At 36.7% G+C, this 12,741-nt stretch overlaps 1 protein-coding gene across 1 annotated transcript in view; it reads right to left on the minus strand.

Moving 5' to 3' along the window:
- ZNF385D (zinc finger protein 385D) overlaps positions 1-12,741 on the minus strand; it is a 454,445-nt gene that overhangs the window by 82,755 nt on the left and 358,949 nt on the right. The window contains exon 4 of the mRNA XM_075705630.1: positions 12,209-12,319. Coding sequence (XP_075561745.1) covers positions 12,209-12,319 — 111 coding nt within the window. The remainder of the gene's footprint in view (positions 1-12,208; positions 12,320-12,741) is intronic.

The following is a 12,741-nucleotide window of genomic DNA, read 5'->3' on the forward strand; positions in this document are numbered from 1 at the left end:
TTACAGTCATCTTATATGTTGTGGTTTTTTGCTATCGTGAAAGGATAAACTTGTGACAAGGATAATGTAAAAAGGTACCTAAAATATAAAAGTGACTGTGGGAGGAAAAAGAATGGTACAACAAAACTACATCTAGTTATTCTGATAGCTAATTAAGTCATATTTAAGTTATTAGCAAAATACGAAGTATTTACTCAAGGTGAAGTTTCATCATTCTTGTGACAACTGAAAAACACCTTTATTACAAGGAAGGAAAAATGCTTGACTTTAGATACATAGAATGCCCTTAATTTCAGAAGTGTGTTATTCAGTAATGATCACAATTGTCCTGGTTTTGGCTGGGATAGAGTTAATTTTCCTCCTAGTAGCAGGCATAGTGCTGTGTTGTGGATTTAGTAGGAGAAGAATGTTGATAACATGCTGATGTTTTAGTTGTTGCTAAGTACTGCTTATGCTAGTCAAGGACTTTTCAGCTTCCCATGCTCTGTCAGGTACACAAGAAACTGGGAGGGGGCACAGCCAGGATAGTTGATCCAAACTGACCAAAGGGCTATTCCATACCATATGACGTCATGCTCAGTATATAAACTGGGGGGGTTGGCCAGGGAGCAGCGATCGCTGCTCGGGAACTGTCTGGGTATCGGTCGGTGGGTGGTGAGCAATTGCATTGTGCATCACTTGCTTTGTATATAGTTATTATTATTATCATTATTACATTGTTATTATTATCATTACTGGTTTACTTTATTTCAATTATTAAACTGTTCTTATCTCAACCCAGGAGTGTTTCTCACTCTTACTCCTCCAATTCTCTCCCCCATCCCATCGAGGTAGGGGGAGTGAGCGAGCGGCTGTGTGGTGCTTAGTTGCTGGCTGGGGCTAAATCACGACAACAATATAAGCCATATTTCCTTTAAAGAAAGGAAATATGCCTTTAATTTTTAATTATTTAATTGCTATGACGTTTGCTACACGGCCACTTAATATAAATTGAATTCTAAAGATAAATATTGCCCTTGGCAAGTATCTGATTAAAAGCCAACAAAACAGCTTTTGCAAAACCTCTGGGCTAGCATATACCAAGTTTCTCCTAGTGAAGTACTACACAACCATTTAATTTTTTAATTTACATAGTGATAATTATCGCAATATTTGTACAATGAAGTGAAAAAGTTACAACATAAGATGATATCTGAAATAGAAAAGCATTCTTCTTCTAATCATGTAGGGAATGATCAACTGAACTTATTATTTTTGTCAAAGAAATAATAAAATCAAAGCAAGCACTGACAACTGCAACAAGACTCTAAATGTAAATTAAAATACTTCAGACAAAAGGCTTGAAGGCAAGTGATTCTCCCATCGAGGGATGATTTTCACTTGTCTCCAGGTGTAACATTATGTGCACTGATGGGCTGATCAACAGAACAGAACTTCTCCCCAGCTGTAATCAGGAGTGATTGATGGTTCGGACAAAAAAGTTGATTATCATGACAAGTCCACTGATGCAGACAAAATAGGCTGTGCTCGGGAAAGGATAAAACCTGTTCAGAGACTACCTTCTAAAATCTCCTTTCTAAAGAATAAAAAGAAACATTTATGCCCATCCAAAAAGAGCTAACATAAATGAATTCAGTACATTTACTATGCATCTGTATCTACAGTTTCTCCACCACGATACAATGAGACCTATATGAACCCCAAACAGAATAAACCCTTGTATTTTAAAATCACAGTTTGAGATCAACTCATCAAACAATTATATATATATGAAAGTACCTGTATGGTTTACCAGTAGAGCATTGCCTCAGACTGAATACATGTTTTGAATTCATAATCATGCTTTTAAAGGCCATGAGGGAATCAGGTGTAAGCACGATACTGGATTCTTTCCTGAAAAGAAGTCAATCCCCTTCGGCCATTTTAAACGTTTAAAGACTTCATTTTCAATTGAGGTAAAAAAAAATGCACGAGCGGGGGCAATACACCCTCAAAGGTATAGTTCAAATATGTGCTTTTTTATTCCAATATAAAGCTTTTAAAAGCAGATGTTGGGTTGCACTTCCACTCCTTCAGACTCCCAGCTGTTAGCTGTGATGTGAGTAAGCACACAGAATAGCGTGTACTCCAGAGACTGTAAAAGACATGTGAGGAGTGATAAAAGAACCAAGGAGCTGAAAAAGTCAGGCCTGGAGGTTCTGAAGTGCAATTTGTTTACATCAGGGGCAGTTATGTTTAACAGTAATTCTCACAAAAGGAAATATTATATTTTCTATAAGAGGTGGCTGCACAGATACAGTGAAGAAGAATATATCACAGGTACCCCAGGGAGTGCAATTTTACTGACCATAAAGGGGGAGTGGGGGATGGGAAGTGTCCAGACGTTACTGTAAGATTATTTGAAAAGATTTTATGGCTGTTGGAATCCAGAGCCAAGTAAAAAAGCAACTTCACTTTTAATGCATTTTTAGAAGAATTTTTTTTTTTTGAGGAAAAAAATACAATTTACATCATTTAACTCATTTTGATGCAGATCTTTCTACATCACACAAATCTGCACACATTTTCTTCACTATGTGCTCTTTCTGTGGACCAGAATTTGACATATAGTCCTGCCTGTTCCTCTTCTCCCAGTTCTTTATGTCCTTATCAGTGCCTAAGAAAGTGAGCCAGGAGTTGTCACTGATTGGTGACTAAAAGCAGACAATATTTTGCCATTTTTATAGTGAAATTTGTTATCTGCACCTATTATTAATAATCCAGAATCTCAGATTCTCTACTGTATAATTTTTTTTTTAAATAAATCCATAAGGAAGAAGTTACAACAGACCAAAGCAAGCTAGATGAAGACTGCACAGCAAAGAATTTACAATTTATCTTTCCTTTTAGGTGATGACTCGCTTATGGAAAGTGGTTTCTGTAAAGAGTCCCCATCACAGTTGTTCATAAATTTCAGTTGTTTGTTAGAGTTGACTGATTTACTTCCCATGTTGACTGAGAAAGCTGACAGGAAAAAATGCCTCAAATACAAATAAGTGTATGGCAAGAAGTGATAAAGCAGAGGTTTCTCTCCTTGCAGTTGAAATGGGCAGTCTTTTCCATTAATGGAACATGAGAGAATTGGGAGAGAGACTTTTTTTCCCCCCTTTTACACTGTCTACATTTTTCCCTGTCTATACCAATTCCCTCCTGTATAAAATGGTATTTTTCAATGTACAGCTCAAAAATACTAAGCGTTGTCTTCATTCCCACAATTCCAGCTGAAGACTTCAAAGAAACTCCAGTTAGCCACTACTTGCCCAACTTTAGCATTTGAATTTCATTTTCCTGTTCCCCCATCCTCCACCACGCATGAAATCTTTCTGACACTATTGTAACCTAAAGAATGTAGCTACAGGAACCAATTCATTAAAACCACTGGAAATACATATGTAATTTGCCTGAAAGTCATCTTAGTGAGTGACAGATAACCCACATTAAGCACTCTCCTGACACTGAAAGCAGATTTTGGAAAATCTAGGGCCTATCAGACCATTCAGATCTGCTTCTCACCCCCTAATATCATGTTTTCTGGTACATTCTTATATTCTAATTTAATAATTTCTGAGAGAAGGAAAATTTCTGACAGTAACAAGCATGGATGTGTTCAAACACAGGAGGGAGGTTGCTTCTATTTCAGACTTTCTCTCTCATTAACTACTCTCACCTCTGCCTTTCTCTCCTTCTGCTCTTTGCAGTTCTGAGATCATCTACGCCCAAGCAGAAGTTACAAGTTGGCCCCAAAAGGGCAAATAGTGCAACCATTCACTTCGGTGCCAGAAGCAGAAACCTTTTAAACCAATTTGTCTCCATATTCCCCAGTCAGAATACTGGTCATTAATCTTTTGCAAATTATAAAAAAGGACTAGCAGAGAGATCCATTGCCTATTCACAGATCATTTCTTGTAATTTTCAAGAGACCTCAAACCTTCTGCACAATTGACTTGTTTTATCAAAAAAAGTGCGTGCTTTGAAAATGAAATAACCTGGTAGGATGAGCAGAGGTAGGAAGCAAGAGTTGACAAAGGTGAATAACAAAAGTTTATGTTTTACATAATCTTTAAGTCCTAACACAGTAGCAGCTCCTGAGAAGCTGAATGTTTTAATCTCTCCAGGGTCATGTTCACATACTGACTCTGATGTTTGGTTGACATAGATATTGGACATTTCTCCATAACCTCTGCTTGTGCAGGGACCAGGTAGCTGAAAGCGTTAGATTTTGCTTTCTCCTGAATTTACAGAATAGAATCATTTAGGCTGGAAAATACCCTTAAGATCATTGAGTCCAACCGTAAACCTAATGCTGCGAAGTCCACAACTAAATCATGTCCCTAAGTGCTACATCTACACATCTTTTAAATACCTCCATGGATGGTGACTCAACCTCTTCCCTGGGAAGCCTGTTCCAGTGCTTGACTTAGACACTCTCTCTTCAACTACCACTGCTGAATGTGGCTGGAGAGTGAATTTTGAGAGGAAAGTGTAAGTCATACAGTGGACACCAAGGTATTCCATCTCTCTCCACCAGCAACAGACTGAGTAACTATCTGACATTAAGAGCATGCTTTCTTAAAGAGGAATAACTTAAAACTTTCCTTCTTTCCTACTGCCTTCTTGTCCTCAGGCAATGCCTCTATGAGCCTGATACCTCTGGGCTGGTCCATGTTCTGCAACAGTACAGATTTTCTAGACAGAATAAATTACTTTCACTACAAGAGAGGAGACAGGCACAAGGATTAGTGAAGAGTTTGTGTAGAGAGCTCCGTAGCTTGTGGATGACTGAGAGACCACTTACAGTAGTTACTGCGGATCACCCAAAATATTTGGTTTGTAGGCAATGCTTAAGAGGCAAGGAAATATCCACATCCTTAGGCTATCAGTCAGAAGACTCAGTTCAACACCTCCAAAGTACTCAGAAGCTAAACAACAAGGTGCTGTGTCAGATATGAATAATTTCTGCTTCTAGGTTGTATAGGTGCATAAAAGTACTATATAGAAGGTGAAAATTATGGAAAAAATACTTTATACAACAAAAATAAATTATTTATACTTTCTATTAAGCAATTTAGAAATGCTTTAAGAAACTACAGGTTATGTGAAAATTTGTGACTATTGTTCAACACTATTCTGCATTTTGTAATTTATAAATTAAGTTACTTATTTCCTATATGAAAAAAGGTTACTCACAACCATCTCAGAATGAAACAACATCTAACAGAACACAGGATTGAAATAAAAAATTAAGATTATTTTCTTCCAAAATACAACACACAGTCAAAAAAAAAAAAGTTTGAATTCTCTAGTATGGGAAAGACCAGACCTGCACAGGACCTGACTGCAATTCATATTGCAGCCTTTAAAACTGTGGTCTAGGAAAGAGGAGGTAATGCTTCTAAAATGTGCAGGCTAGGCCTATAAAAACAGACTCCACTGAATATCCAACTGGGCAAAAATAATACTAGGTTGTTTTCAAATTTGTCATGTATTCAATGTAAGTGCAAAATATTCTGTGCTATTTGATTATGCTTTTGGAATGCCAAAAAATCACATATCTTGAATGATTTTTTTAGCAATTCTTTAGGGTTTCCATAATGTGTTGATACAAATGCCAGATATTCCATGGAAATCTCTGCACTAATCACTTTCTGTGATTACTTGCTACTTTTTCCAGTGAATACTATAAACCAGTATCTCTGGAAAAGTGTCGACCTATGAGTGTATTTCCACTCTGACTCACATTCTGATCTCAAATGAATGGCATGTGCAATTCCACAATTGAAATCAGCATTTGTTTCTCCTTACACTGAACTCCATAGTACCAGAAAGGTGGTGCATTATTAGAAAGAAGTAGCGCGCACATATATATATGTATATGGAATTATATACCTTACGTATATATAGAGAGAAATTATATATATAAAATAATTTTATATATATAAAAATAAGTTAATTCTGGACAAAGTTTTATTCTTGGTGAGGTACAAATGCTGCAATTAATACTATACCCTCATAGAGTAACATTGACTTTAAGGGCATGCTAAGCATCTGGAAATGGTTGCACAGGAGAATCTCCTTAAAGAATCAGGCTGATGACTTCACAGAACACAGATGCATTGGTTTGGAAAGACCAGAAGTAAAACTGTCCTGAGATAATAGATAAATGTGCCTGATGGCTGGCAATACCTGCAACAAGTGACTTTGATTAAGAAAGCTGTGCATTATAATTCAAGCAGAAATTGTTGATTTTATACCAAAGCAGGGTTCTAAATCTAAAGGTTAATTGGAAAGCTAAATCTGAATCTTATCTGTAATTGGAGGCACAACAAAACATGCAAAGAGTAAGAACATGTAGTTATAGTCACACACAGAACACCGACTGAGGCAAATAGTACACATGGCTTCAAATACCATTTAAGCGTATCCCTGAAAGTTGAAAAATAACAAGATTTGAAATCAGAAGGGTGAAATGCTAAATAACTTCAAGCAGTTAGCTGTTTCTGCCTTTCCTCATTCTGAATGGACCAACTTTTGAAAGTTCCTCTCTCTTTGCAAACAGAGGCTGCAGGCCAGGTGTGACCATCACTTGGCATGGACAAGAAATTAAATCTCTATCACCTCTTCAAAAGCATGGAAAGAGGTTTGTAAGTTAGTCGAGCAGGACTTCATATAATATCTCTCCCAGCTCTGCGACTAGACTCAGCATTTCCTGTCCATCCTCAGAAAGAGGTGTCTAATTTGTTAAGATCATCTGCCAACAGGGAGCCCACAACTGTCCCTATGTGTTTCCTTCCAGAACTTCACTACCATTATAGCTAGAATTGTTTCACCAAATATTCCAACAAAAAATTTCTTGAATCAAATTAAGCTGAATAATTAATCAAACTTATCCTTCTATGAAAACCAAGGAACACAAAGATCAGTTGGTCACTGTTCTCTTATTAAAATCCTTCCATATACTGAAAATCTGCTATATTTTCCTTGTCTTTTCCACTGTACATCTATCCGGTTCTTTCTACTCTCCCTAGCTGAGTGAAGTTTTTTCACATCTTGTCATACTAGTGGGTGTCTTCTAAATTCTGCAACTAATTACGCTTTTGTTAAAGTGTGATGACCACTGCTGTAAATCATTCTTCACCTGAGGCATTGCCAATTTCAAATACTATGGAATACTTACCTGTCTATTAACAAATGTAACACTCTTGGGGAAAAAAAGTTATCATAGGATTAGTTGGGTGTTTTTATTTTTCTTTTCTTTTTCCCCATTAGCAATTGTTAATGTATATTTGGACTGTGATTCACTGTAACTTTTTTAAAATTTTATAATTATAATTTTTGCCCATTAAGCCAGTCATTTATCATTTTACTACTTGTGCATTTAATTTTCCCAGTATAAGCACAATAGTTTGTGCTTTCATTTCCTGCACTTGTCAGAATTCCAGACTATTTCTCCAACTGGTGAAGATAATTTTGGACTGCAATGCTGAACTTGCCACGTTCCATCAAGTGCCTGCCACCCTTCATCTAGATGTCATCCACAAACCTGGTATATGTACTCTATTCCATCAGGAAGATTGCTAATGACAATTCAGAGTAGCAGCAAGCACGGAACAGACTCCTGCAGATCTGGACTTGTAGTAATCTTTTGTTTTCACAGGAAACCATCAGCAACTACTCTCTACAGTTTTTCAATCTGTTGTACAACCAACTTCTAACAATTTCACGTGGACCATATTCCCCTACTTACAAGATGGTCACATAGGACTGTATCAACCCTTATTAAAGCCAAAATATATCACATCTATTTATTCCTTATTATCCATTAGACCAATTACCCTGTCAAAGGAGAAAATTAGATTGGTTTGACATGATTTGTTCTTGACAAATTCATGTTGGCTGTTTCTTATCACCTTATTGTGCCCTAGGTGCTTACAATTTGATACTTCAATCATTTGTTCTAGATACCAAGCATAACTTACATAGGATATAAATCCTCTTGTCCTGCTGCTTTCCCCATGAAAGTCAGAACCATAGTAAAATCTTGTGGAGCTATATTGCATCCTTATCCTCCAAAAAAACCCTTCACTACTCTTTTACCGGAACAGCACTTTTTGAATCCTGACAACTTCATACAGTTCAACTATGTATTGATTCAGCGGTAGCTACCTTTTCTGTATAGAGATGAGAAAAACAAGGTAAAAACCCAACAAATAAGGACTCCACAATAAGCACTCAGCTCATGATTTTTAGGAGAATATTACTACTGTTGCTATTTAAGTCAAACAATAATTTTTGGCTAACATATTTGGAAATATTTTTACAATGTATCATAATGGAATTCAAGTCCTGTGAGTACATAAAAATGTTGTTCAACCCTTCTCTAAAGGCAAGCTGGATTATCACTCAGCCATCTGCATTAAAAGAGAGGGAAGAGAAAGAGAGAATTCCTTTGCAAGAACTGACCTTGTTAAGAGCAAATAGTCAAGACAGGTGATGAAAAAATGAGGAAAATTTAGTAAACTCATTTTTCCAAGCAATGGGGTTGTTTGGGCTTTTTGTTTAGTTTTGTTTTTTAGTGATCGCTCATGTTAGCAGTGAATTTATTCCTACAACTACTGTAGGCACATGAGTTGTCCTACTGAAGTCAGCTGCACTTCATTTTACAGGGTGCTTTTAGCAGATGTTTAATATTTACTACAAAGCATGCATTTAACAGTTCTTCTGAACTGGTGCAATAGCTCTCAGCAGCTGCCAAAATGGCAACTCACACACTTGCAGCTAAGCACATACTTAAATGTTTTGCCCTGTATTGGATGCACAATGTGAATGTAAATGTTATATATAGATCTCTCTCAATGCAAAAAAAAAAAAAAAAGAAAAAAAGTCACTGCTTGAAACAGACCCCACAGAACCTACCTCTGCTGTTCTAATGTTTTTTCTCAGCATGGAGAGGCTTTGGTTACTTGCTCATTCCTCCCTTCCCTTGTATGAGAAGATTTATTTTAAAAAGAAATACTGAACACACAGCTGTCATGAAGATTTATAGATAACTCCTTTAGAAAGAAGCTAAACGATTTTAGACTATTGTACTGCCTTTTCTCATTTTTCTTTGAAATGTAATTTTGATACCATGTAACCAGAAAAAAAGCTCTTCTGCTCTGAAAGAAATCTGTATCAAAGGGGAGAAAATTCTGTATTCTCTGCAAAAATGAAAAATCTCGCAGACCAGTTTTATTGTAAACATTTTCATAATACTGTCATGCAGTAGGTAAATGGAATTTCTATTCATTACTCCCTGATAAATCCTATCGCCAGCATCTAAAAATAAAGACACATTGGTAGAACAGCCACAAAGCCCTAGGTTTCTGAACAGAAAAGCTATTTATTTTTGTTATGGTTTTAAATCATGTTCAACAAAATATGATGAAAATGAAAGGTAGGAATATTCAGTAAATGAAAACTTTTTCATAATAATAAGAGAAAAAATTACAATGTGCGTGCTTGCCATTCATATAGTAGAGTTATCAACAAATTATAGCTAATAGCTCTTTTTCTTCAAAGCAATCTTTCCTTTAAGTCTCAGTGTTAAATCTTTAGTTTAGCACATTTTTTGCTTCAGAAACTGGTGGACATTCAGAATTACCCAAGCAACTGAGGAACTTAGCTCTGCCTATTCCCCTCACATTGCAGAAAAGCATTTCTAAACTGCAGTGGAACTCTGACTACTTATTATTTCTTGAAATGCCTCAGCAGAGCACTTTGTGATTTCCAGCAGTAATAACTATATGCACTGGAATGAGAAGAGACCATCAAAAAGATATCCACAAATCTCCTCTGTGTGGTAGGGAAAAGGAGGAGATATATTGTCCGAGGTTAATCACTGGGCAGCATTTGGATCATAATCTCTACATCAACCAGCAACACTGGGGTTGCTTTAAAAATTAGGTGAATATTAAAAGTGGAAAGATACTCAGCAAGAAGGTTTCCCCATTCCATAAAGTTAATGACATTGATCAACTCTGAGAGAGGGGAGCATTAGAACTATCTTCCACTGAACAGTGTTGGCAAACTGAAGTTCAAGTCTTTATCACTTGAAGGTGTGAAGGGACAACTAAATATCTGCTCAACAGCCTTCCTTCCGAGAGTTTGCTGTGAAGAGTATAAATGAATAGATTTCTTCTGAAACCAGTTTTTTGGACACTGTAGGTGACTCTGAAAATGGCCACTGCTTCTTCCCCTTCTCTTCTTTGGAATCCTTTCTAAGAGTGGCAGAAAAGGAACAGTATGGGAGCATACCAGTCTTCTGAGTAAGAAGTATCAGTGTCCACTGATATCTTGTTTGCTTCTGTGTAGAAGAGTTTTTATTTCAAACATTTTATTCTGGAAAATGCCTAGCTCCTGTCAGCTGGAAAATTTTCCACTTCATGTATCAATCCCAGTCATGTATCTACTAATGACTAAGTCATTTTAATGACGTGTTCATCCTCTCTTTCATCTAGATCTTTTTGCAGACTAACAAATGGTATACCCTCTTTGAAAGGAGGTGTTTTACTTTGGTATGTAACACCGAAGTGTTTGATGTCTCTTGCAGCTATATACGACGTATTATTCACCGTGACATGCTTTTTCCTAAGGCAAAGATGAAAATTATGAGTGATGAGCTGGACTGCTCAGTCAGTGGGATCCACTGTGGCCCAGAAGTCTCCATCACCCCCTCCCCATGAATGGCTCAGTATCCACAGCCCTAATTCTAACATCTGGCTTCTAAATGGAAGAGCCTAATTTGACTCTTCTATTCTTATCTGTGAGGGATACGACAGCTCCAGAGAATGTATTACCCTTCCTTGCACCACTGTTTGAGAATGACGTCAATGTTATAAGAGGAAGGTGTCCATTCAGTCCATGAACTAGAAAACCTGGAGTCATCAGTGAAAGTAAGTACATGATGCTGACTGGTCCGGAAATTGTGACTAAGATCTTGTTAAAATTATTTCTGAGGAATAAAAAGCTGAGGAGAATGAAGAGAGCTGCATTATTTTCATCCCTAGGTGGCCAATCCTTAAAAGAAGGCTTCAAGATTCAATTTAAGTTTTTGACAAGTTCATGGCTTTGATAAATAACTAATAAACTAAAAATAGGCACAATCTGTACGTAAATAGCTGCCTACAAAGAAGCAGCAGCACACAAGAATTATTCCATTTCATATGATTATCATGAGGAACAAACCTCATGGACGTTTTTGGGTTAGACTTCACTCTAAATTCAAACATTTTTATTCTGACAGAAGTAACTTCCATATTTAAACTAGTAAAACAGGTAGTAAATGAAAGACATTTGGTAGGGGAAGATAAGTTTCCATCAGTGATGCCCATGTCAAGAAACTTCCTGGAGAGACTAGAAGAGCAGAAGAAAATATGTTGTACTATGTCAGGCTTTGTCTGCACACACAACGATCCTGGAGAAGGAAATAAAGGAGTTAAATTCCAGGAGGCTTTTCTGTGACAGAACAGGTATTCCTTGGCAAGAAGCACCACAGCACAGCTTGGGGTAATTATGAGGGACAGGTTTCCTCTGTGTATTAGAGACCATCTCCAGTTCAGCTTGCTTTACTCCATTGTTGGAGGAGTGAGAGGATTTAAGGTAGGAGCCAACTGACAATAAAATCACCTGCTTGCTGTTGTGGTTTTGGTTTTGTTTTTTTTTTTAAAGCTTGTACTGGCAGAACAGGAACACTAAAATACAATTCTGCCTAGACAGAGATATTGTAGAAAAAGGAAGGCAGATCCACAAGGACTATAAGTATATCTGAATAACTTCTAACATTTACAGGCCAAAGAGGAAGGCAAACACAACTAGGACTGGTAGAAGAATTAGGACCCAGCAAATATTTCAGCCTTATTAGCAGTAATGGATCAATCCATTTTCCTATTTACACTCTGTGCAGCACAACTGAAGCTAATGAGCTTGCAGGGATATATCCGCAGGGAAAATCTGGCCGGGTGTATAAACACTACCAAATAATTGTGTTTATTTGAAGAATCCTACAGCCTTTTCATCTGCTGAGCTACAAACTGAAATCACAATGTTTCGTTTAGGTTCAACTTATGCAAATTATGGCACATCCTAGAAGATAAGTACATATTTCTAATCTGATACAAAATGATCGACTTACATCAGAATTAAATCTCAGCTGGCAAATGTTGCATGATATGATTTGCTTTCTTCGATGAGGAAGAGGAACCCCAAATGTATGATTTATTACAGCTTTTTGAATTGGGTCCATCTGTAAAGAGAGAAGGAAAAGAAAAATAAAAGCTTTTGCTGTTCCACTGTATGCTATGTTATTTATAGTCTCAAAACAGACCGTGCATCATGCCATACCATAGCCCACATTAGAGAAAACTTATTTTTCTTTGAAAATGAGTATTTATTCTTCATGCAGTTTTATAAAGAGGTAATACAGAGGAACAAAGAAAAGTTTCATTAGCTATCTTGAAATACATAACCTTAGTTTAATTCTATACACACCAATCTCCCTTTACTGAAGAAAGCTAAAAGCTGTAAATGCTGAACAAGTTTACCTATTAAAACTCCAATTTGTGGTTTTTGTATCATAGAAAAGCTAGCTCACTAAATGAAACAAGAATATTTTAGATAAAAATACTAAGAAAAGGATCAATGGAAATGTGAACGAATATTATATAC

The sequence above is a fragment of the Pelecanus crispus genome, chromosome 2, assembly GCF_030463565.1.
Source record: "Pelecanus crispus isolate bPelCri1 chromosome 2, bPelCri1.pri, whole genome shotgun sequence".
Lineage (NCBI taxonomy): Eukaryota > Metazoa > Chordata > Aves > Pelecaniformes > Pelecanidae > Pelecanus > Pelecanus crispus.